The sequence below is a fragment of the Lepus europaeus genome, chromosome 17, assembly GCF_033115175.1.
Source record: "Lepus europaeus isolate LE1 chromosome 17, mLepTim1.pri, whole genome shotgun sequence".
Taxonomy (NCBI): Eukaryota; Metazoa; Chordata; class Mammalia; order Lagomorpha; family Leporidae; genus Lepus; species Lepus europaeus.
The window spans coordinates 24,475,864-24,503,506 of NC_084843.1; the positions used below are offsets into that span (position 1 = coordinate 24,475,864).

Here is a 27,643-nt window from a genome sequence, read left to right on the forward strand (position 1 = left end):
GGCATGCTTTTCTGTGCATATATTACAATTTGATTTTAAAAGATTTAAAGGTTGACTCTGACTTTAAAAAAAAAAAAAAGACCACGCTGTCCATACCAGGGTGACTGGTCAGGATGTCGACAGAGATCAGGGAGCAGGAGGGAGAAAAGGCAGGGCCTGGTTAAGCTGACAAGAGCATAAGGCCAGCGATGCTTGTAAAGGAAGGATCAGTGCATACATAAGGAAGGTCAGCACACAGAGGAAGCAGGTGGAAGAACCCAGAGAAGCCTATGTGAAGCTGCGGCTTTCTATCTGTATCAAAACTTTGCCAAAGCTAAACTTCCTCCGTGAGGGTGTAACTGCCGAGTACCCTTCCTAAAGCATACAAATGCTGCATCTCCCATTAAATCCACCACAAGTTCTTTTCTCGCAAAGAAATCCCTCAGGTTCCTAAAATGCATCCTAAAAGGCAGGGCAGGAGATGAGAAAACCTGGGACACGATATAGAAAAGGCAGGCTTGAGAAGACAAAGGCCATCAGATGCATAGTTTTGCAGAAAAATGCTCCTTGGAGCAAATGTTTTTTGTGAGCAATGTTGTTATGGATGGAGATCCGTACTGCACCACGCTTATCAGATGCAAGTTCAGAACTCAGTCCAAATAGATGAAAAGTACCATTTGAATAGCACAAGATATCTCTCATTACATCCTTCACTCACTCAGTGGTTGCTCCACCCCTTGCTGTTTCTATGGTGATGGATACAGCATATCCCATGGTACTGATGAGACATTTGTGAGAGCAGTGGACATTTGTCATAGGTTAGTGAGGTTATGGATTTTTCTTTCTCCTAAATGAGATACAAATGGTTTTATAAAAAATGGGAGACGACCTAATGAAAATGCAATGTTGTTCTTTAAATAAAAGTGCCCTTCAGTCCTATTTCTATTCCATGGAGGAAAAGCTTCAGAATCATGGACATCCTTAGTTAATCCCCCAACAGCTTTATCCCTACCAGGTAGGGAGACACAAAGTCTGTTTCTGCCAATGGCAACTGAGAAAGTTATCATCACCTACTAATCCTAGAGGATCTGAATACAATTACATTTTTAATCTGAGGGTTTAGAATGAGAATGTAAATGAAAAGCATAGCTTCATTTGTATCCAGAAGTACAAGTTTAAATTTCCTTTTGAATTTTCAGACCCTGCATGCTCCAAATACACCCTAATTTGCCAGCACCCTGCTCATGCTGTGACTGCCCCAGGTATGGTCCAATCAGCAAAGCTAGGACAGAACTACCACCTTCTCCCTATTGGGCTCCAAACTGTGAGCCTCCATGCTGAAAACTGCATCAGCTTTTTAACCGGCTTGTCAATATTTCAGCTGCTATTGAACTTGGCTGGTAGGAGGTGATCAACAGCAACCCTTAGCTCACTAAAAGGAAATGATAAATGCTGGAAGTGATGGATATGCTAAATGTCATGATTGGATCATTTTACAATGCATACATGTTTCAAAAAGATCACATTATAGCCCATACAAAAGTACAGCGATTATGACAATTAAAAGTCAAATTTATTCTAAAAAACATAAAAAATCCTTTAGCTGCATGCTCAGGCCCATAACTGCTATAACAGTAACCCTATGTTATGTGTGCTGGCGACTCAGAGAGTATTATTTACATTGAAATGATTGGAAATTCTAGAACACTCTATTCCAGAAGTGCCTGAAAACAATGGAGTATGAAATCCCATTGAGTTTCTCATCTATGATCTCCAAAGCCAACTGTATAGGTTGAATTTCCACTCTGTCAAGATAAATGGGAATAGAGAGCTTTGCAATCCCAACTACCATGCAGGGAAATAGCTTCTGTCCACTCTCCATCCAGGCCCCCTGTCTGCATCTGTAAATGCACGAGTATGTGCCTGTTTTGTAAACACTACATAAACGGGGCTGTGACACCATCCAAATCTCCAAAACGAGAATAGCAGCTATTTCTAGGATTGCATTGTCTTCAAAACCTACCTCAAATTCTTCCCAAAATTTTCAGTTGTAATGAGATTATTGAGCTCTCCAGTTAATCTAAAAACATCACAATCTAAGGGGCTTTAGTTATCAGTAAGGAAATAGACTGATTGACACAAAGTAGAATTCTACCTCCTTCAATAACGGACACATACATAGCCCTTGAGAGAGAGAGTTTTGGTTCCAAGGCAATGGAAGGAGAGTGGCTTTTCTTTCTCTCACTTAGAATTTGGCCAACCATCACCTATTGCTTTCACTGGTGTTTTTAAACCTAAAAAGTTCTTTAAAAATAGCTCTATAAAGGACAATAGCAAGAATGAACTCTTGTTGCACTATGAACTGAGTTCTCTTAGATTAAAACTCAAGATGGCAAGAGAATCTGTCAGGCAGAAGAGAAGCTGGCAAAGAACTGGGAAGCTCACTGAATGGCCATAATGAACAGACCTGGTCATAAGCCCAGGCCAAACTTAACAGGAAATGGAAAAGACTTCACAAGATCTGTTTGAATCAGGACCATGGAGTCAAATGCAAGGTACCCCTTTTCTCCAGTCCCATCCCTTTGCAAGACTGGAAGATTTGGATGATCTTCCACCATGAACCAAGCCATGACCAGCATCAGGTAGCTGTGTTCCCAGTTAACACACAACCCACCATTCAGCATCTCAACCAACTGAATGTTAGATACATCTTGTGGATTTTAGATACTACTTTATCTCACCCAGAAGATATTTTGTTAATTCATTAGCAGTGCCTTCATTAAGTGAGATCCACTGGCAGGTACCCTGCAGCTGTGGGGTAGCAGATCAGAAAATAAAGCAACTGGATATCATCCCTTTAAAATGTCATTCAATTAGGTCTTTTGTAATACATATAACATAAGGAGATAGCCTTAGTGATTCTAAAGAAATTGCTAGTGCATTTCATCAAAGGTACAATAATGGAAACATCGATTCACTCCTCACCACAAACATCTCCCTTTGATGCAGCAGTTACCTTAATACTAGCACTTTTCATTTTCTCTAGCAGAAAACAGCTGCCTCAATGCATGCACATCAGAGATGGCTCTAGTCTGAAATAACACATTTGTATATCAATCTCAACTACACTTGCATCTTCCTACTGCATAGCATCACTCTCCTTGACTCTAAACTGCTAAATTACCCCCCAAATAAAGAAAAACTCTTCTGCAACCTGGATGACTGGGCAGGGTGTTTTATGCCATCTCTGCAAATGTTGCCAGGGGTATCATCTGCCTCATCACACCATTTATTTAAAAGAAGAATGGCCTCTCGTCCGTTAGCAACTTTAGAGGTCTGAAAAATGTTCAGCCACTTTCTGCAAAAGATGTCAACAAGAAAAAGTACCTAAGGAATAATATATCCAGAAATGTGCAGTGTGATTAGGAAAATACATCAACACCCACTGCCACAATCCCAAGCATTTTGCTAAGTAAAAGAGCAGTCACCAAATCTGAAAGGGTTTTGAATGCATTTCATCCACAAGGGTCCTTCAGAAGCCAAACACCGAAGATTCTCAGCACTGTGGTAATGGAGGAGGAGGATACTCCTGGATACCCACAGGGCACATAGCACTCGGTGTATCTAACTCTTAGTAGAAGTCCATTGTTTCTAATCCAGCCTATCTCTATATAAATAAAAGCATGTTTTCAGAATTCTGAACTTTACCAAAATAAATTCACCATCCATCCATTTAACATCAAAATCCTTCACTTTGTCAATACAGTTTCAAATTTTTTGACTCTACTAAGCATCTAAACTCACAGACTATTTGACATTTGGCTAAGTCTTTCATACAGTATCCACTTGATGCCATGAAAGAAATGTATTTGCAATGGCTTCTGCTCTGCAAATGTCATGTGGGCATCCTTAGGGGATTGCATTAAGCACCTGGCACCCACCATGAGACTCCGTTAACGAGAGATATAAAGGTTATGTTGAAATTATTGTTTAAAGGTGCTGACATCAAACACACACACACACATTCACAATCACAATCACATATTCAAATACATACTGAGAAGCAACTGTTTCAGGATTTAAGAGCATTCTATTTAAGAGAAGTGAAGCTGTTAAAATCAAGGTTATTCTGTCGATCTCTCTATGTGAGACAGTGTTTGCAATTATCTCTTTCCTTTCACTGAATGATTTCACAACATTATTAAATAATAGTTTGGCATCAAGCACTGCACTAAGGTTCTGGAGATGACAGGAAATACAAATAAGGATAATGCAACATTCCTTTCCTTAATTATAAGTTCATCATATGTAGTGGGAAAGTTTGACAGCACTTAAGCATTTATTTAGTAATTAATTCATAAAACAGGTTCCTATGGGTACTGAGCACTGATAAGAACCAGGTATTATGCCAGGGACTGGTGCTACAACAGTGAGTAAAACCAGGCTCTGCCCACCTAGAACCTGAAATCTAATGAGAAGTGTAGATGATCCACAACTCATGCACATTGATGTAAACTTCAACTGTGACGAGTGCTCTAAAAGACAGGAACTTAGTGCCATGGAGAAGAGCAGCAAGCAGCCTTGCTTTGTCAGGGAGTTCAGATCAGGTACCCTGAGAAAGCAATGCAGGAGGGGAGCTCCAACAACGACAATGCTCACATCAGAGGAGAGAACTCAAAGGGAGCAAGAGGACAGCTCGCAAGATGAATTAAAATAAGACCATCCAAAAGGAAGAGATAAGGGAGTGGCAGAGAGAAGGGGGTAGGGTGTCCAGACCAGTGAGGGTCTGGCAGACCCTCTGAAAAACTACAGTCTTCAGTCTGTGAGAAATTAGAAGGGGTCTAAGCAAAGCCATGAATTCCTAAGATCCACATTTGCAAAACATTCTTCAGGTTACAGTGTGAAAAGATTATGGCCCTAGTTCAGGTAACAGATGTAACTTACATTTGAGTGATGGTAGAAGTTAAAGAAGTAAATGGAATCAAGAGACATTTAGAGATAAGACCTAAAGATGGAACAGAGATGGTACATCAGGAACAAAGAAGTATTAAGGATACCTGCTATGTTTCTGACTTTTCAATTAGTTGGATAGAACTAGAGAATCCTGGCAGAGAGGTAGTTATATTGCAGAAAGATTAAGAGTTCATTTTTGGAATATATTGATCCCAGAAGCTTCTGGTCACATAAGAGGCAATGTCAACCACATGGCTGAGAACATTTTGCTGGAGCTCAAACAGAAGGCCTCATTGGGCCACTGTGTCTTTAATGTGCATTTAGAAAACAAGCAAATGGACTTAGTCAATGCTCCCCTTACACTGCTGAGCTGAGAGCTATGATATATGCAAATTGCATCCAATCAAGGCAGCTTAGTGTGGTGGAATATACCTAGACTTGGGATTTCACGACGTGTTCCCAGATCCTGGCTCCTCTAGCTACAAGCTTGGAGAGCACTTTAGCCTTTCTGCAATTTTGTTTACTATAGTCACTATAAAAATTATAATTATCTATGCCATACTTATCTCGCAGAGCTGTTAAACAAGTTCAAATGATTAAAAATTACAGAGTAAGCCATTTTAAAATGTAGTATGATAAATAGTTGCTGTGGTCTGGAGATTAGTTTGGCTGTCTTAGTTTTGTGTCAGAGGCCTGGTCCTCAAATCTTACTTAGTCTCGCTACTAAGAGGGCAGAAAGTTAACGCAATTATTGTGTTTAGACCCACGTCCCTGTGGATTAATTAGCCTGGATTAGGTGGAGGGGGTGGGGGCCCATGGTCAAATCATGATGAGTTTAGGGAGAGACAGAAGCACAAATGCCTTCTCTTGCCATAAGACCTCAGGATACTGCCTGCAAGAACTCCATCCCAGATGTTAAACCAGTGAGGTTGCCCCAATTTGAACTGTGAACCTCCAAAATCATGTACCAAAATAAATCTCCTTCCTTCTTAAGCAGCTTGTTTTAGGTGTTTTGTTACAGTGCAAAGAGCTAATACAATAGCATAGACAAGAAATTGAAATATACCTACCTTTTTTTTTTTTTTTTTTTTTTTTTTTTTAGTACTTAACACAGTCAACTCAGGTGTCCACCAAGTGATGAATGGATAAAGAAAATTTGGTATATATACACTGTGGAATACTACTTAACCATAAAAAGAATGAAATCCTGCCTTTTGCAGTCAAATGGGTGCAACTGGAAATCAATATGCTTAGTGAAATACTCTAGTCCCCAAAAGACAATTGTCATGTTTTCTCTGATATGTGATAGTTAATGCAGAACACAAAAAAAAAGGTGTAGGAATGAAATGGACACCTTCAGATTTGATCATTGCGTTCAGCTCTTGTTTAGACTCCTATGGAACCGTGGTCCTTCTACTTTTTACTGCTGAATATTATGATAAGTGTGGTACAATAACCCTGTGATTATATAGTAGATTAAAATAATGTTTTTGCAAAAATTTGAAAAAAAATATAAAGGAAAGAAAGGAGGGTGGTAATGGGAGGAAGAGGAAGGGAAATATGGTTACCTTCTTAGAATTGCTACCTATGAAATAAATGAAAAAAAATCCTTGGGTAAATTTTTTTTTTTTTAAAGGAATACTAAGGAAAGTTAGTTGCTGCAGACAAAATCAGCTGGGTTGGAATGGTCATATGTCATTGTGTCTTTCCAAAATTTGGGAACTGCTTCTCATAAGAAGACACCTCTGTGACAAGATATGGATGAAAATAGTGCACCTTTTGATCCAGACTGTAGGCCAGCACCCAGTCCTCTTGCTTGGGATGAAAGAGCAGGCTCTGGATGTAAAAGGCGAGCCGGTACTTTTGATAGGTTGCCCCTTCATCTGAGCTGATCAATATACTGCTCTCCATTTCAGGATCACTCAGAAGCATGATCTAAAAGGACACGGGAGAAAATAAAGAGTTAGTGGGAGGAAATAAATACATAGAATTTAATCATACTTATAGAGTCATCTGTATTGCTATGTCACCGCACTTAAAGAGGCTTCTGGACTTCTATGTGAAATATCAGTCTTATTTTTTTATTCCTAATTCAGTTCTTCATTACTGAATTGAACTGAAATAGTGTGCAATGCTAGCTCTCCATTTAAAAAGCTTCATTTTGATATGCATCCTTTATGCACTGGGAGCATATTCTTATGGTCCTCTGTTCTCTGACGTCAGGGTAGTCACACAATCTCTCCCTCCCTCTCCTGCTTCCCTTCCTTCCTCTCTCCCTCTCTGTTGGTTTTCCTATCTCCCATGTCACTCTGTTGTTCTCTAGTTTTGAGAAGGGATCCTCTATGATCTCATTGTTTTGTTCTTTCTGAATGTTTTGGTGATTTAATTAAGTAGTTTCATGATTGCTTTATTGGAGACATTGTCCAGAGCACATGTCCCCAAAGATCCTTGGACAAATACTGCTGTCATAGAAGATCTGGCATCCCCAAGCCAAATGAACAAAAACGTATAGTGCTCTGGCACCAGAGACAACAGTTCTCTGTTGATTTTTTTTTTTTTTTTACCATCCTGGGAATGTTGCTTAACATCTGGAGACCTTGGTACTCCTAACATAACTCAAGCTGGTGATATGCAAGCTGGCTTTCAGCACACAGCTATAATTATTATGTAAACTTCCCCCTCAAACAACACAACATGGCTTCCTCCCATATTTCAGTGACATGGGTCTTATTTAAGGCTTGTGGACTTTCCAGTATTTAAACCCCATAGACACTGAGATGCTCAGACCTTTGTTTTAGCTAACTTCTGGCAATTTCATTCTTCTTGCAGCATTCACTTCCAGGGGCTTCCTCCACACTCTACTCATCTAATGTCCCTTGCTATCCCCTTTTCATACTAAAATGTCCGTAAATTTCCTTTGAATGTGGCCGCCCCTCAACCCTCTGTTCTGATGTCCCTTTCACTCACTCTCACGTTTTTTCTTTCTTTTCTTCTCTGGTGACCACCTTCTACAGGGCAATTCATAACTTCAATCTCTAACTGAGGTTCCTGTCCCTCACTTTCAGACTTGAAGACTCAGTTGTCCATACGATTTTTCTACTTAGATGTCCGCCAAACACCCAACCCTCTGGATGCTCCACAGTGGCACTACACTCCAGCTTTATAGTTTCCCTGGTATCCTCTGGCTCAATGAGTGTTTCCACCATACACCAGTGTGATACACAAAGCTTGACATTCATCATTGACTCAGATCACTCACCTCCTACACCTAGTCTCTGAGCCCTGTGTATTTTTAACCTCATAGTTAACTCTGCCTGTTATGATGACCTTAGTCTAAAACCAAATTATCTGTCTATTGGATCACTGCAAGACATTCACTCATTCTCAGCGCATTAGTCTTGTCCTTCCCAATCCACTTTGCACACTGTGACCAGAACGATCTCATTATACATCTGATTCTGCCACTTCCCTTCTGAAAACCATTCAATGGTTTATTGTAGATCTTCCTATATTACAAAATGCTTAAAACAGCCTGGAAAAAACCATCCCCTGATTATGTCCCTGACTTCGTCAGCCACACAGCACCTATGTACTTAAATATCCAGCTTAAACTCAACTGTCTGGGTTCTAATGTCTGTTGAGTGCCAGAATGAAGAATTGATTTTAAGTCCTATGATAGTTTTCTCTGTCCTTGGGTATACTGCCACCAACTCTTAGCTATTTGTATCACATGGTTTCAACCATGGAGCCCAAAGTACATAAAAAAAAAGGCAAAACTCATTTGCAGACTTCATAAAACAAAACTGTTAACTAGTAGGATTTTTAAAAATGTCACCCAGAGCATATATTAGTACTATAAAGTAAGCTTAAAACAAATTTAGGCCTTTTCACTGCCAAGATTCATGGTTCTTTCTCTCTCTTATTCCTTTACTGCTTCCAAGGCAAGGTTACTTTCTTTTCTCAAATATTTGTTTTGGCTTCATTGGAATAAGCCATCACTAGTTATCACCAACTTTAAAGAAATGGATGCAGTACAATAATTTTTTATTCATGTGTGAATAATCCAAGGAAAAGCTCTTATATGGGTTACTCATAGACAAAGGCTATAGACAAGGTTACTATAGATGAGGGCTGGAGGGAGAGGTAAAAGCCCCCAATTTCCCATAAGAACGCTTCAGAGGAGACATTCGTGGGGATTGCAGAGTTGAAGAGGGCAAATATTCAGATAGGAGTGGGGCTTTCATGACTGGCCTCCCTGGCTTTATACTATATACCAATGGGCCACATAACAAGTAGTGAAATCATGTTTCCCCTGGTGCAGAGAAATTAAACTGCTTATTTTATGCAGGTATAAAGAAGCTTCATGCCTATGATTTTAATTAGCAGATAAGACTAACATCATAAATGGACTTTATATTATATTCCATAAGTTACAATACACTGAGTAAGGCTTACCATCAAATATCTTGCACACTGTGTTTTCCTACAGGAGCTGTTTCTTTCCATACATATACAAATGCATAACTCCATATACAAAAACAACATATATGTGCACAGACATAGGTTAACATGCACAGAAAGTCTGCAGGTATGTGCATGCACACATACAGAAATCGATTTATAAAGAATAAGGAATATTGACACTGCATGGAGGTTTTATGGGGCTTTTGTTGGCAAGAGTACATTTTTATTGCAACCTTTCCCTGACATTCTCATCAGAAATCCTTTTATATACTTTGATATCACTGGCAATGTCTCTATTCAATCCTATTTTCTGAGAAGGATGGGAGGAAGGGAAATAGAAACCCACATTATTCTGGATTTGTAAGCAGTGTTGGATACTTTACCCAATGCTTTACTGAAATCTCATGCCAATCATGTGATGTTGATGTTTTACAGATAAGCAAACAGGCTCAGGTGGAAAGAAAGCAGCTTGCATATTACTGCTCTGATCAACTCAAAACACACACACACACACACAAGTGGTTTTACAAAAACTCTTTCCTTCTTTGGACTCCTATCTACCACTGACCAAGGGGACATCAAGAATCAAATGACTAGGCATCCAAGATGAAAAACGAATATTAGTTCTTAGCAATCAAGCAATAACAGAGAGGAGGACCACAATACCAACAGGAACTTCAGACAACAAACACTTTATGGTCAGTTAAGTCTTAAGGGAAAGATAAGTCTTGAATATTACCTTACCACCCTACATGCACCCAAATTTGTATTCTTACACAGGGATTTCACATTCAATTGTCTATGGGGTCACAGAGGGTAATGTAAACGAGTGAAACAGATTCAGCAAGACAAGGAGTAGTAAAGGAAGTGCTAAATTGGAAAGCATATATTGTTCCTCAAGATATTTAAAACTTGGGGTCAGCATTGTGGCATAGCAGGTTAGGCCATTGCCTGAAACACCAACATGCCATATGGGTGCCGGTTTGAATCCCAGCTACTCCACTTGCACTCCAGTTACCTGCTAATGTGCCTGGAAATGCAGTGGAGAATGGCCCAAGTGTTTGAGCCCCTGAACCCACATGGGAGACCTAAGGGGGCCTCTGGCTCCTGGCTTCGGATGTGACTCAGCCCGAAATATTGTGGCCATTTGGAGAATGAGCCAGTGGATAGAAGATCTCTCTCTGTGTCCTCCCCCAACTTTGAATTTCACATAAATAAATAAACCTTTTTTAAAAAAAGATATTTAAAACTGGATTTTAAAAACTTGTCACCAGGGGCCAGCGCCAAAGTGCAGTAGGTTGATATTCCACCTGCAGCACCTGCATCCCATGTGGGCACCGGTTCTGGTCCCGGTTGCTCCTCTTCTGATCCAGCTCTCTGCTGTGGCCTGGGAGTGAGGCGGAGGATGGCCCAAGTGCTTGGGCCCCTACACCCGAATGGGAGATCAGGAGGAGGCACCCGGCTCCTGGCTTTGGATTGGCATGGCTCCCACCGTTGCGGCCGTTTGGGGGAGTGAACCAGCAGACGGAGGACCTTTCTCTTTATCTCTCCCTCTCACTGTTTGTAACTCTGCCTCTCAAATGAATAAATAAAAAATCTTAAAAAAAAAACTTGCCCTTAAATTAAATATATCTGTAGCCTAGGCAATTGTGGGTTAGCCAGGTGACTCCTAGTACATTTATGATATCTTATTTCTACAAAAACAAATTTATAACCATTAGTTTTCAATTTTTGATTATGTGTATGTAACATATGGTGAAGGCTGTTTAGATGTGGATTCTGCAATTTTGTGATTCTGATGACGTGAATGGGTTAGAAACCCCACAGGAGATTTTTGTTTGGTTTGCTTTTACTTTGTTTAGGGGCTTTATCCAGCATTTCCTAATATGAGACCTGGGGAGGAAGAATACTTTAAAGATGGGTTGGCAGATGATTACTGCCATAGAGTCTAGGCACAAATGTCCTGAGTTCAAATCCTTAGTTGGCTATTTTATGTGTAACCATCAGGAGGTCACTCAGTTTTTCTAAGTGTGTTATCTAACCTCAGGAGGAAGATAGTAATTGTGCCTATTCCACAAAGCTGCTGAAAGTATGAAATAAGAGAATGATTAAAGGGGTTTAGCGCAGCAGCAGACACATAACTGCTAAATAAATGCTAACCTTTATCTTTAAATCACCCAGGATAGGAGCACAGCTGAAGCAGAAGTGATGCCAAGGAGGCTGGAGACAGACAGAGGTGACGTGGGGATTATTTGTCTCCGTCCTTCCTGCGCCTTTTGGATAAAACTGAAAGAGATGTGGGGGCCTGGGGAGTGGCTAGCCAATGAATAACATGTTCTAGTGAGTTCTAGAAAGCTGTCATACAACTATGTGTGTCATACAACTGTGTGTGTATGTTTAAGAAGGTAGATTTCATGTTCTATGTTTTCACCCTAATTAAAAAAAAAACACTATATTTTACATTTTACAAACTTTTGCATCCCTGGTAATATATTAAGGAAAACACTATTAGCAAATACCAACACCATCAGAGCGAACACCAGTCAAGAGGGAAATGTCAGTTTGCTGACCATGATCGCTGCTTTCAGTGGCCATTCTCGTCTCTCACTGGGAGGTTTCAGCCCCTGGTGGAACTAAGCATGCCACTGCTTCACTGGTGAGCACCCTGTGCCAGCAGCCTCTGCAGATTTGGCCACCATCTGTAAATGAATGCTCTGGGTCTCAGGTTAGAGGCAGACCAGCTTTGGAATATCTGCATATTTTAACTTATAATGATTTTTGCAGGGGATTCCTGGGAAAGCTGAATAACAGTGGTCCTAATTTTAACAGTGTGTTGCAGAACTGCAAAAGACCCACACAGAAGTCAGGAATCATGCAGGGCTGTGCTTCATCAGTTCCTGCTTTCAAAAGCCTGCAAGCTTTTCTGCATCTGAACCAGTCAGAATTAGTAATGGAGACGTCAAAAGCTTCCCAAGAAATCTTTCAGAGTGTGCCCTTTCCTGCTGCTGGTGAGTCTCACAATATCATTGATGAATATGTTACTTCATTCGATTGCTTATTCTCTCTGTTCCTCCTTTGTGCTGCTATTAAAATGGGGTGAAAGCTAATAGTTTCTCAATCTGTCAGAGATCCCAGAAAGGCAAGGAAACAAAGTCTAGTTCAATGTCTTGAGGACAGTCTCAGAATAGAAGGTAGATTTTTCTCTGAATAGAAAAAGAAAAGGATTACAAGTTACTACATAATTGACTATGCCTAGGAGATCCTTAGCACACTTAGGGTTCTATAAGAAAAAAACAATATCAATATAAGCTTGCAAATAGTATAAGAGATGGCAGCATTACCAACCCCTAAAGCCGTGAAAATCATTGCTGTTTTTTGAAAACTGACTTCCACACAAAGCCTGCTATAGGCTTTTAATAACAATATACCAGTATATTCTCATATTCTCACTCTCTGTCCCTATTCTGTCTTCCCACCCCTGTCATCTATTCAACTACTTATCTTCTGGTCTTCTAAGGGGAAGATAAGGTTATCCAAAGGGTACAATGTACGCAAACATTTTAATTGTTACAAATGGAGGCAGGTGAGATGGCTACTGGTATCTAGCCAATAGAGGCCATGGGAGCTGGTAAACATGAGACAATGTACAGGACATTGTTCACCAGAGAATTGTCTAGCACAAAGCATCAATAGTGCCGTATTGAGAAATACTGCCATAATAAATATGCATATGTATCTGTTATCATGTGTATAACTGGTAAACTACATGTAACGTTTATAGATAGGACATTAATACTTATTAATACTTATATATATGTATATATATATATATTTATGACCTCTTTCACCTATTACCATTTTTACGTGCCATTGTCATTGCCAAGGTTAGACTCCACACCTTTCCACTCAATCCATTATATTAAATTCACACCTACTTGCCCCTCAAGATTTAGCATAAGCATCTCCAACAATTATTGAAGCAAGTCAAGAAGAAAATAATAAGCACAAAAATAACAAACATACTGTGTTAAAAAGAGGGGAAAGGGACTGAATAGACAATTTCTAAATAGGATGCCTATAGATGACCAACAAACACATAAAAATATGATCAACACCATTATCATTACAGAATGCAACTCAAAATGCCCAGGATATGAAAATATTGGAACCCTTGTGCCTTGAGGGTAGAAATAAGCAACCACCATGGAAAACAGTGTAAAGGGTCATCACAAAATTAAAAATAGAATTACGACCTGGCCCAGCACTTCTATTTCTGAGTATATACACAGAAGAACTGAAAGGGATGATAGATGTACACTCTTGTTCACAGCAAGAATATTAAGAGTAGCCAAGAGGTGAAAGCAACCAAAATACTCATTAGAGAATGAATGGATAACAAAACGTGGTAAATACATACAATGACATATAAATCAGTCTTAAAAAAGGAAGGAAATTCTGGCACATGCTGCAATATAGATGGACCTTGATGACATTATGCTGAGTGAAATCAGCTGGTCAGAAAGCACACATATGTTACAATTCCACTTCTATGCGGTCTCTCGAGTATCCAAGGTCGTGGTGATGGAAAGCAGAATGGTGGTGGTCAGAGCTGGATGAGGAGAGCACCAGGGAGCTGTTGCTTATTAGGTACAAATTTTACTTTTGCAAGATGAAACGACTTGCAGAGATTGGTTGCACAATAATGTCAATGTCCTTAGTATTACTGAAATGTACACTGAAAAGTGTCTAGACTATAACCTTAATGTTAGTTGTTCATCACCATAATCTTTAAAAACACAAAAATAAAAATACAAAATTAAACATGAAGCCAAAGATAAAATAGCAGGCTGAGGAAATTTTCAAACGAATCAAAGAAACACATAAGTACCATCTACCAACCCATATTTACTGAGTCTGTACTGTATTTCATGCTTTATTCCAAGCACTTAGGTCATAGTAAAAAAAAAAAATTCCCTCAGTGACGGAAAAATAAACAAATATGCAAAATATGTAGTATCAGACAGTGATAAGTCCTTTAGGATGAAAGAAAGAAGAAATGGGGAACTGGTGCTGTGGCTAGTAGGTTGAGCCTATGTCTATGGCACTGGCATCCCACATGGGTACTGGTTTGTGTCCCAGCTACTCCTCTTCTGATCCAGCTCTCTGCTGATAGCCTGGGAAAGAAGTGGAGGACGGTCAAAGTACTTGGGTCCCTATACCCACATGGGAGACCTGGAGGAGGCTCCTGGCTCCTGGCTTCAGATCAACCCAGCTCTAGCTATCGTGGCCCTTTTAAGAGTGTGCCAGTATATGGAGGGCCTCTCTCTCTGTCCCTCCTTCTCTCTGTCAGTGGTTTTGCCTCTAAAAAAAAAAAAAAAACACAAAAAGTAAAAGAAAAAAGGCAAAGGAAGGAAGGAAGGGAGGGGAGGAAGGAAGGAGGGATGAAGCAGAAATGGGACTAGGAGGTACAGAATAGCAAAGTCAGGGAAGGTCACATTGAGAAGGAGACATATGACAAAGGGTATAGGGGTCCAGTGGACCTGGACAGAGGAAACACCATAGAGTGTTAGACATAAGATGGTCTCACTTCAGTCCTTTAATGGGAGGAAGTAGCCAGAACAATTGGTGCCCCTACTCCTATAAGACTGTGGAGTAACAAGAAACAGGGGGAATTGCAACTGAACCTCTGCACAATGCTTTCAGTACAGATACTGGATCCCATGACGCCCCAGTCTCCAAGCTTCCCTCCATCAGGTCACAGTGTCCTTGCCCTGTCTTTTGCTAACACTAAAATTAACTCACTGGATTGAAGGAGTGCTAGGACTGACCCTGTAAGATCCTAATCACCAGACTCTTAAAGTCATTTGTTTCTCCAACAGATAACACCTTCATGGCAGGCACTGTCTCCAGGGGTTTTAATCAGGGGAATTCCAAGGCAGAAAGTAATTACCAACTGCATGTAGCCCCCAGACTGATTAAAGCATACTTGATCGTTGAAAAAATTCCCTAAACAACACAGCATCACTGACCAATCAAAAGAAGGCCACAAGGACCATTGACAAAGGAGAATTCAACCAGTAAGAACCTTCAGCCCTAACACCCAGGGGAATCTAAGAATTTAACAACAGCTGCCTGGCTCCTTGATCTATGCTTTGCAAATAAGTAACTACTTTCTTCTAAAATAAAGATAGAAAAATGGAAGGGAGGGAGGGGAGGAGGGAAGGTAGTCTCATGTGATATAAGTGACATAAGAATGTTAGCTTTACCCCAAGTGACGGAAAGCACTGGCTATGCACATGAGAAGGACCTTGATAGCTATGGTTTGTAATTTAAACCTTTGTGCTGGCTGCCTTGTTGAATAGAGTATTGTGGGAGGTGGAGAATGGCAGGGAAAACACCAGAGAGACCAGGTGGAGGAAAGCACAATGACACAAGGGCCAAACTGATGGCTTTCACCAAGATGAAAGGCTGTGGTGCTGAGAGGGGGTTTGGTTTCTGGTTACATTCTGAAAGAAAAGCCAGAAAACTGTGCTTACAGATTAGCTGGGGGATGTCAGAGGAAGGTGGTGTAATCCATCAAAAAATTTTGCACTTGTGCTTTCATCTTGGAGTTACTTATAATAATTAAAAATTAGAAATAGCCCAGTTGATAGGTCTGGGGTATAAACAATCAAGAAAGTGGACTAAGTATTTTTGACATAGGAATACCTGTGAAAGGAGCTGGCTGGAGCTTTGAAAATGGAATTTGGTTGTTCAATGCCTAGCATACTTCCAAATGGGGTTAAGCAGGGGTGTATGTCCAGGCATATTTGCAGGAGAGCAGCTGGCCTTCTAATAAACTTGGGAGACATCAGTATCGGTATCTATATTACACTTAAAGATACAAATCTGGAAGCAAACACTGTGCCCAGTGGGCTGAGCCCCTGCTTGGGATTCTTGCATGCCACATCAGGGTGCCTGTTAAAGCCCCAACTGTTCCACTTCCAATCCAGGTTCCTGCTGATGTATCCTAGGAAGCAGTACATGATGGCCTAGTAATTGGGTCCCTGGCATCCATGTAGGAGACCCAGATGAAGTTCCAGTCTCCTAGCTTTGAACAGGCCCATCCTACACATTATAGGCATTTGAGGAGTGAACCAGTGGGAGGGCAAAATATCTCCAAAAAAATAAACATACATGTTTTTTAAAGATATGAATCTAGAGATCACCATGACAGCAAATATAGGCAAAGGAGGCTTAGAGGAAGAAGAAAACTCTGAGCAAGAGGTGTTCTTGAAAGAAAATATATCAGGGGGCTGGCGCTGTGGCATAGCAGGTAAAGCCACCGCCTGCAGTGCCGGTGGTTAGAGTCCCAGATGCTCCATTTTAGATCCAGCTCTCTATTATGGCCTGGGAAAGCAGTAGAAGATGGCCCAAGTCCTTGGGCCCCTGTACCCGCATGGGAGACCCAGAGGAAACTCATGGCTCCTGGCTTTGGATCAGCTCAGTTCCAGCCGCTGTAGCCACCTGGGGAGTGAACCAGCAAATGGAAAACCTCTCTCTCTCTCTGTTCCTCTCCTTCTCTCTCTGTAATTCTGACTTTCAAATAAATAAATAAATAAATAAATAAATAAATAAATAATACATCTTAAAAAAAAGAAAGTACATCAGGGAAGAGAGTATCAAGCCCAGATGACGGTCAGCTAAAATAAGTACAATACTCTCCCTTTATCCTCAGTTTCATTTCCATGTTTTTAATTGCCTGCAGTCAACCCAAACCAAAAATTAAAAGAAAATTCAAGAAATAAGCAATTTCCAAATTCAGATTGCACTCCATTCTGAGTAGGATGAAGTGCCTGGCACAGAAGCCATCCCTCTGTCCAGCAGACCCACACTATGCACGCTACCCACACATCAGTCACTTAGTAACCTTCTTGGTTATTAGATCCAATTCTAGATATTACAGTTCTGGTGTCCAAGGGAGAAGTGATGGTGACAATGTTGTTTTATTGTTATAACTGATATGTTTTATAATTACTTATTTTAGTCAACCTTTTACTGTGCTAAATGTATAAATTCAACCTTATCATGGGTATGTGTGTATAGGAGAAGGCTGTATGTATAGAGCTCACTATTGGCCACAGTTTCAGCATCCAGTAGAAGTCTTAGAAGATATACTCCTGAAGACTGGAGCAGGCGGTGGGGTGGGGGGCTACTACTGAGAACTGATCATTGATTTTAGCAGTATAGGTTATATTTGTGACCATAGCAAAGGCAGTGGAGTCAACTGGGCAGACGGTGCTGATGCAAGTATAAATTGACATGAACACTCTGGAAAGCAATGTGGCAATATGGAACTAGACTCATAAATATTCATACTTCTGACCTTGTAAATTCTCTTCTAGGAATCTGTCCAAGGGAACCATCAGGGACCCAATAAAAGGTTTATGCACCTGTATGTTCATATCATGTTATTTATAATAATACAAAGTTGGAAATAACCCAAAGGCCTGATGGGAGAATGATTAAATAGATTAAACTAAGTCAATTTAATGGAATATTATGCAGCTATTAAGCTTGAATTCAAATAGTCTTATGACACATGAAAAATAATCACATTTTAAATGGTGCATAAGAAGTAGTCTGCATATACATGAAGCATAATCTTAATTTTGTCAAAAATTGCTTACATTTAATGCAAGAAATGATGTGTAGATAAACAACTTGGCTGGCAAGAAAATGGATGTTTTTCATTTCCTTCTCTATCCTTTTTACTTTTTCCCAAATATTCTGCAATGAGCACGTTACCTCTAAAATCATAAGATGTCCTGTGTCTACACACACACACACACTTTTCCAACACTAGCCATTCAAGAAACTCAAGACTGTGCTACCTGTTGTGTGCTCTTGGAAAATTTAAGAAGCTCAGAAATACCTGCCATGTTGTGAGCTCTACCCACAGGCAGGGTGGGAACATTGTGAGCAGGGAGTAGTGAATGGGCCCACGTGTAGGTACCAACAAGACATCTCCCATCTCAGGAAGGATAATACTGACTTCCTTCGTGGAGGAGGAGAGACTCCTGTTCCGGCTGTGGTTTTCCACATGTCCCCACCCATCACGCACTATGTGGCTACTCCCCAGCCCACGTCAGATCCTGGAGTTCTCCCTTCATGAGAAACTCCAGTGGCTCTACCTGTTTTACAGCTGAGCCCAGCACTTCAGTCACTTTGCAAGCAGACTTCATTGTCCTCAGGTTTAACCTCTTCCACACACCCACTTGCTCAAGCTGATCAGTATCCCAGAGTTCTTTTGCCTGTTTTTCCTACTATGCTTACCCTAACATTCTGTTCTTTCTAATGCTTCCCTACAGCCCATGAAGCCTAGCATCCCCCTTGCCTTCCTTCAAGACCATCTTAACCCCATCCCTTCTATAAAGCCTCCTGAAGGGTCAACAGAATTGTGCCTGCCTGGCATTAACTATCAGCAAGTCTGTTATCACTTGGAACTAGGAGTTTCTGTTTTAATGTATTTGAAAGTGTAGAAATCTATTTACATATTTTAAAATATTAATTATTTTAGGTTTCACTTATATTAATTTTTCTTTGCCACCTTGACATTAGCTTCCTTAAAGGCAGGGAGCTTTGATTATACCACATCCTCTGGTACTCTTTGCTTTTCTGAGGGAAGCAAATGTTAAATAAACACATGATGCATATCTGGCTGAAAGTCATTCAAGCGTATATCAGCTTAACCAGATATTCAGTCAGGAGGCAGTCACTTGGTTCCGCAGTTTAAGACACCACCTAGGATACCCACGCATCTCATACTGGAGTGCCTGGATTCGAGGCCGAGCTCCATTTATGATTCCAGCTTCCTGCAAAAGCACACTTCAGGAGGCAACAGGCAATGGCTCAAGTGACTGAGTCCTTGTCACCCTCATGGAAGACCTTGATACAATTCCTGGCTCCTGATTGATTGGCCCAGCCCTGGCTGTTGGGGCATTTGAAGAATGAGCCAAAAGGTGGGAGTTCTCTCTCTCTCTCTCTCTCTCTCTCTCTCTCTCTCTCTGCATTTCAAAGAAATGCAATTCAAAAATCAGTACATTATATTTGTGGCTTGGCAGTGCTCTGGACAGAGAAGCTAGCTCTATCACAAAAGACCAATCGGAAAAAACATCACCTGCATTACCTGAGGCATTGCCAACACACTCCCTCCCAGTTACTGTCATCAGGTCAGTAATCCTAATGCTGACAATTTTTTTTTTTTTTTTTTTGCCACCGTGTCATGGCTTTCCATGCCTGTGAGACTCTAAGACCCTGGTGAACAAGACCCCAGCAGAAGGAACAGGCCATCAATGAGAGAGGCGCCTTTCTCTGAAGGGAGGAAGGAACCTCCACTGTGACACGGCCTTGACTAAACAAGTTCAGAGTCGGTGAACTCAAGGGGCTTCCATAGTCTAGACAGCTCATAGCAAGAGTCTCGGGTGATTGCTGACATCATAAATAAGAGTGCCAATTAAATCAACAACGGGATTCACTGGGTACGTGCTCCCCACGTAGGATCTCTGTCCTTAATGTGTTTTACTATGAAACTTGAAAACACTACTAGTCGAACAATACCCTATACCTTGTGTGGTTGTGTGAGTGCAGCCTGTTGAAATCCTTGCTTAGTATATACTAAGTTGATCTTCAATATATGAAGGTAATTAAAAATGAAACTCGATAAAGGGTGGGATGGGAGAGGGAGAGGGGAGGGAGGGAGGTTGGGGGGGAAGCCACAACAATACAAAAGTTGCACTTTGTAAATTCACATTTATGAAATAAAAAATTTTAAAAATTTAAAAAAAGTTAAATTGGTGGCAATACTACTTTTCAGCAAAGAGTTCACTCCCAATATTTTTATAAAAGTGAGTCTAATTATTGGAGAGAAAGATAATTAAAATCAAAATTAAAGACACAGGTTTGGGATGAGAGTAATTCTGCTTATTTTTGATGTTTTGTTGTAGTTTGATTGGGGACTTTGCTTTCCTCTCCACATTAGAAGCATGCCAGGAAGATGCAAACCCAGATGTGTACTCTTGACATCAGATGCAGGGTGCTGAGAGATCTGTGTTGATGTCATGTGATTTGGCACAACACTGTAGGCTTAGATATCTAACCAGGGGTATCTGATGTTGAGAAATAGCTAATCTGTTGGATCAAGATCATCCAAGGTGTTTGCTGTTTCAAGCATCCAAGTTGCTGCTGTGCGTGTCTGGGGCCACAGTGGGACTCCAGAGTTAAGAGCCACTGTTTCAAAGCCTAAAGTCAGAAAGCCAATGAGTGTTCAGAGAGATAAAGGGGAAAAAATGCTCACCAGCATGCCTATTTTCTACAACAAATAAACCTCATTTACAAGCATCTTGTCGAATCTGTGTGGGAGGAAGATCCTGAAAAGATTCTGGTGCACAAGGGATGGTAAACGGAAATTAATTGCACAGTACCCATTACAACTAATTTAAGAATTGCAGATTGTCACTGATACAGCATTTATTTAGTGTGCTATCTTTAGTAGTTTATCTGGTGGGCACAAAAAAAAAAAAAAGAGAAGAGCTTTCATAAGTTCACCTGCTAACCCTCTTTCTCTCAGTTGATCCAAACATTCTTTGTATGAGAAGCCTCCAACTAGGACTATTTTCAGAGATCTCACCCCAGGTATTTGGAAAGGATTATTATATTGAGGAGAGGCAAGATAAGCTTCAGGTTATTATGGAGAAAACAATCAGAGGGGAGTAAATACGCTTGGAACACCCTGTGTCCTGGTCTTGCTGAAACAGACAATGCAGCTGAAAACTCTATGCGTGTTGGGTACAAGGTCACTGTATTCAGGGAGCACTACCTCGCACAGTAGGAACCATTATCACATGAACTATCAATAGAATGCAACTCTCAACCCCTGTAGCTACCTGCAATTCTGAGGGGGCAAGGACAGGCCCCCACACCGCTAACTGCTAGGTGTGACTAACCAGCGGCAAAGGCAACCAACTCTTTGGGCCCATGGGCAAACCACCTAAGACCGCAGCCTGTGATAACCAATGGTACCTTCCAATCCTCTGGCTTATAGGAAATGCACCGAGGAAAGGATGGGGGAATTGCTATCCTTTGCTCTCAGGGGAGAAATATTTAGCTCCCAGAAACAGCAAAACCCCAAAGGAGATAGGCTGCCGAGAAGTATACAGAGACTTAAAGTGCTTGTCTGGTCTGCACTTATTAATGCCTGCCCAAGGCGCCTGCTCTACACACCTCACCGGCAGGCAGAGGTAAAGGCCTTCAGAGCATCTGAGGTGCATCGTGTTTCAGGGCTGGCCGAGCCCTGCCCCAGTGCTTCTCTCCTCCACTCTCCTTCTCCATGAGAAGGGCAGGGTAGGTGCCATCACCCCCACCTTAGTCTGCCTGGGCTCCCAGAAGAGAATACCATGGGCCAGGTGGCTTATGAACAATCAACCTTGATTTTCCGCAGTCCTGGAGGCTGGAAGCTCAAGGTGAAGACACCGGGAGGTTCAGTGTCTGCTCAGAGCCCCTTTCCTAGAGGAAGGACAGCACCTTCTCACTGTGTCCTGGCGAGGCACAAAGTGGCTGAGGCAGCCCTCTATGGCCTTTCCTTTAAGGGCACTGGTCCCGCTCAGGAGGGCTCCATCCTCGACATAATCCCCTTCAGGAGGGCCCATCTATAACACTCCCCACACTTTATGGCTTAAACAACATAATCATCGTATTTATCTGGTGGTCAGAAGCCAAGCATGTGTTTTACTGGGCTAAACTCAACTGTTCTCCCAGGTCAGGCTCCTTTCTGGGGGCTCCAGGGGAAAATCTGTTTCTTTGCTTTTTCCACATGCTAAAAGCTGCCTGCATTCTGTGGCTCTGCACCCCTCTCTACTCTCTGCTCCTACCCAGGAACATCCAATCCAGCACTTGCCGTATCAGACCTCTGGCTCGTCATCCTCCATTTTCCCATTTTTAAGAATCCCTGTGATTACAATGGTCCACCTGATAATCCAGGGACCTCTCCAAATTTAAAGTCAGCTGACAGCCATGTTAATTCCATCCAAAATATTAATTCACCCTTGCCATCTTTTTAAAAAATATTTATTTATTTATTTATTCTGTAAGCAGAGTTACAGAAAGAGAGACAGGTCTTCCTTCTGCTGGCTCACTTCTGAAATGGCCTCAAAGGCTAGACCTGGGCCAGTCTGAAGCCAGTAGCTTCATCAGGGTCTTCTTACTGGGGCCCATGCACTTGAGCTGTCCTTCACTGCTTTCCTAGGCCATTAGTAGAGAGTTGGATGAAAAGTGGGGCAGCCAGAACTCACACCAGCACCCATATGGGGTGCTGGCTCACAGGTGGAGGCTTAACCTACTATGCCACAGCACTGGCCCCCTTGCCATCTTTCTATGTAATCTATGCACAGACGCTAGGGATTGGGACCTAACCAAGGAGTCATTATTCTACCTGCCACACCTGCCACTTCACAGACACATAAACACCAAGGCTCAGCTAAGTGCTGGAAGCTACAGTTGGTTACCAAGTGTTCAAACTCGGAACTTTCCCTCCCAAGGTGAATGTGTTGTCTTTCTTGCTGTGCTCTAGATTAGTAACATAGTAAAGGAGAGAGAGGACACAGCAAGGCAATGACAAGGAGTCAGTGAGAACAAAGGCAGGAAAGCATCCAACAGAAAGCAGGAGGAGAAACAGGGATTCCTTTGACCCTATGGGTTCTTCTCCATGGGTGTTCTTGTGTCTTACCATAGCCAGCATCATCCCATTTTTATGAGGTCTTCCATTCTGCTGCAAATTTGACCCCATTATCTCAAACCAAAAGAGCTTGTGAGAGTGTCTGTGTTTTTTTCCTATTGGGTTTTTAGAGTGTTTTGGTTGCTTGATTTTGCTTCCTCTCTTGCTCCACGTGAAGCAGAAGGGGTGGGGACAGACAGGTAGCAATTTTGCCAGGCAGGTACTCTCAGTAATAATCCGTCATCCATGCTAGGCGGTCCCCAGACAGGCAGGGAAGAGAAAACCACAATAACAGTAATAGAGAGGGAAAATGGGCCTCCCAGGTAACAGTGTAATGAGGAGGAGCCCCCACTGCCTCAGCCAAGGGGGTGGGGGAGAGGCAGGAGAGCAAGGACTGAAGGGGTAAGACATAGAAGAGCTCAAAAGTTGCCGTGTTACCCATTTATGAGAGGGAGGAGTGGAGAGAGGAAGGGAGAGAGTGAAGGAATAAGTTACTTTACTCTCCAACTTTCTGCAACAAGCAGTGCTTGGGCTCAAGTCAGCAGCTGGGAACTCGATTCAGGTCTCCCACAGGAAGGAGAACACCCAGGTACTTGAGCCATCACCACTGCCTACCAAGGTCCATGGTAGCAGGAAGCTGGAGTGAGGAGCTAGAACCGGGACTCAAACCCAGGCACTACTTGTAGGGATGTGGGCATCTGAACTGCTAGGCCAAATGCCCACCCCAGATTGCAGATCTATAGTTTCCCTGTTACCTGAGTGGCATGGGTGTTTTATTTCCTAATTGCACAAAGAAAGAAAGCACCATCATGCACACCCTCACAAACTTTCTGTTGCTGTTAAGGATATAGCAGCACATTTGTCAAAAGGTCCAACTGCCACTTCTGATTCCAATGCTCCGCGAAGGATCCACCCCTATGATGATTTAGATTAATTGCTTCTCATTAAGAGCCAATAAACAACCTGCGTTCCAAGTGCTGCATCCTGCCACAGCCCACTGTTGCCATGTATAATTGCTGAAAGGGGGAGCAGAGCACACCAGAGAGTTGTCAAATGTAATTTATGGGGTTTTAAGATCTAATCATTTTCTATAATATTAGATTAAATGACAGCCTATATTAAAGAGGAAATTACATTTCACCTTGCTTTCTTTGCTTTTCCCTTTTACTAGTGAGGGTTTTAGAAAAGCTCTAATCCCACAGCAAATGGGCAAAAATCATCCTTAAGAATGCACTTGAGATGGCTCATCCAAGGGACTTCCCTGTACCCAGCAGTCTGTCCAGAGAAGCTAGAAAAAGAGATAAATGGGAATGTTCTCTTAGCTACATCAGCTCCTCCAGGAACCCCATGGAGTTAGCACTCCTCTTCCTCCAACCAGAGCTGCATCATCTTACACCCAACTAACTACATGGAAACCATTCCAGCACATTTATTTGGTGTCGTTGGTGGTTTAAAAAAAAAAAAAAAAAAAAAAAAAAAAAACCTTGGAATGGCCCCAAATCTTACAGAGTCTCATTGCCTATGTATTTGAAGCCAAGAAGATCTTGCTTTTCCGTTAGGTCATTGGATCCTTAGGTCAGTCATTAATTCACATTCATTTATCAAGGTGTTCACATGTGCCAGACTATGTTGAACCTGGGGAAATCCAAAGAAGAACAAGACAACATTCGAACCCACCCCCATTATCTATGAACTCCTTGACTTCACAGCTTCAGTTTCACTCAATTGCAAAAGAAAGAAGATTTCCCAACCCCTGCCACCATGATGGGCTGGGAAGAGACTAAGAACAGGGAATACCTGGAAACCTCCTGACACACACTGAATCACAAATGTCAGGGTGTTCCTTTCCCTTCTGCACCTCATGGTGCTTTACGATGTTATTCTTGGTTGAGATGGATGCAAGAGTAGAGAATATAGAGAATCAGTTTGTGCTAGGTGGCATCACTCAGGTTGCACAGTGGAGATGTGCAAACTAAAAAACCACAACATAAACATGGGTCACGACTGTTGTAGAGAGATGTGTGTAATCCCTGAAGCAGAAGAAAGGAGCAGAGGGGCAGTAATCCATTACTGAGCCGAGACTGAGATTTGTAATGCCAGAGAATGCTGGCTGAGTGTGGTGGTCCCAGTCCTTCTTTCATTGGGTCCAGCAGAACTCTCCATCCCCGATCCCAAGAATCCCCATATCCCCGAGAAGAACCACCCAGTTCACAGTTCTCCAAATGTCCTATTTTCCCACCTCTGCGTCATTGCTGAGGTCCTCCCTCTGCCTGAAATACTCTTCTTGTCACTCCACACCCTTAAACCCCACCTATCCCTCTAGGCCATACCCAGATGCTGCCATCCCTATGAAAGCTCCATGGATTCTCCCTCAGCACTCTGAGTAGTCTGTAGAGCTAACAACCACCTGCCTATGTTACACTCAGACAGAAAATTCTTTTGAGAACACAGATTTTTTTAACCATTTTTTATGTTCTGCGGAGCCTGTTTTAGTATCTTTCAAAGGCTCTGCTCCATGGAATCTGCATTCCTGAAGAGCCAACCTGCATTCATGAACCCAGGAACAATCCCCAACTTCCCTGCAGGACTTTCACATGAGGGAAAAGAGTGACAGCAGAATTTCACCACTTATGTACACAAGGGACACTGCTCATCTCAGTCACCAAATTCACTGGCCAAAGTAGACCATGCAGCCAAGCCTTCTCCCATTGAGAGTGAGGTATATAATCCTCCCAAGGTGGGAAGAAACCCAGTGGCAAGGAGTCTTTTGTACAAATGCCACACACAAATTCTACTCCTCGGGATACAGCCAAACAAATCAAAAGTAGATAACCAAGTACATATGCAGATATGCTCATGGCAGCATTATTTAACAAAATGTAGACAAAACATGTAGGAACAGCCCAGAAGTTCAGCAGTGGATACATGAATAACTAAATTCTGGTACACCCACAATGGAGTATTATTCAGTCATAAAAAGAAAGAAATTAGTGTTACATGGTAAAATATAGATAAACCTCAAAAACATTATGCTAGATAGAAAAAAAAATCCAGAAATGACAGGTCACATATGAGTCTTTATATATGAAATAGCCAGAATACACAAATCCATACAGATAGAATACAGATAGGTAGTTGCCAAAGGCTGGGAGTATGGGCGAATAGGAAGTGACTGCTTAATGATTACAAGACTCATTTTGGGGCAATAAAAATGTTTTGGAACTAGATAGAAGTGGCAGTTGCATAACAGTGTGCATGCACTAAATATTCTTGAATTATCCACCTTAAAAACTTTTTTTTAATGTTAGATTTCATCAATTTAAAAAGAGCTATGGCTACTAACGGTTGGCTTCAGCCTCTCTTGCCTTGCAAGAAAAACTAAGATTTCAAGGCTAAGTTAAAGATATTAGTGAATAAAACTAATTCCCATGTAAATTGTGAGTAGACTCCTAATAATTTCCACTGTCTAATGGATAATAATGATAATAGAATCAATATAAACAGCACAGACCTGAAGGATTGTACCAAGCCCACAGCCAACTACTTGCTGAGAGTGTTCTTATGAACCTGCCTTCTTCCTGTAGGACACAATGTCAAACCAGGTGGAGGTATCCTGCTGATGTAAGCAACAGAGCCAGGTAGACTGCTTTTCACTGGAACAAATCCTATTCTAATTGCCTCAAACACTCTCTTCTGATTCCTTAAAGATTAGCATTACCAACAGATTTAATTAATAAGCAGAGGGTCCCTCATGCTTAGTCTGTTTGAAGGCTCTCATTTTAAAGGATGTTGTATTGGTACTTGCTTAATATAGCTTTATGAAGCATGTGTTATAAAAGTATCTCACCCATACGGTTTTTTAATACCATGACAGTCCATTCAATTCAATCCCATAAAACCCAAGCAATATTTTAGTGTTAAAGGTGACTTTCACTATGATATTTATTATTGGATAATGAAAAACAGGATAGATAGCCTTCAAAACCCAAGGCAGTAGAATGGACATCTTTTCTAAGTTTTTAATAATAGTACTACCATATACCCTGGAAATTACACAGATCCCACAGTACCTTTTAATATTCCCTTTTGGATCAAGAGTTTTCTTAGAAATTTTGCTTCTTAGCAAAAAAAAAAAACCCTCTATCAATCAAAGACAAGTCAGCTGGCCTTTGTATTTGTTTCTGCCTTCTCCATCAGGCTGCAAAGTTCTTAGGACAGCCTCGACCACCTCATCTCATCAACAGTCCCCTAAGATTCTTGGTTCTCCTTTGCTTAAGGTCTCCTATAGCATCAAACAACACAGTGGAATTGTACTCCACATCACATTTCCAACCCCAGATCCCTACTACTATGTTACCATCCTGTGTGTCATTTACTACTCCATATGTTGTGTCCTCTGCAAACTAGTATGTCTGAGAACAGTGATGGTGTCTGATTTATCTTTCTTATCCTTGCCTTCCAACACAATGTCTGGTCACCATAGACATTAACAGATAT

General features: G+C 41.4%; 1 protein-coding gene across 1 annotated transcript in view; it reads right to left on the minus strand.

The window, feature by feature from the left end:
- Nucleotides 1-27,643, minus strand: part of SORCS3 (sortilin related VPS10 domain containing receptor 3) — a 638,451-nt gene that overhangs the window by 282,528 nt on the left and 328,280 nt on the right. Inside the window, exon 4 of the mRNA XM_062214350.1 lies at nucleotides 6,709-6,867. Within this exon, the coding sequence (XP_062070334.1) occupies nucleotides 6,709-6,867 (159 nt within the window). The remainder of the gene's footprint in view (nucleotides 1-6,708; nucleotides 6,868-27,643) is intronic.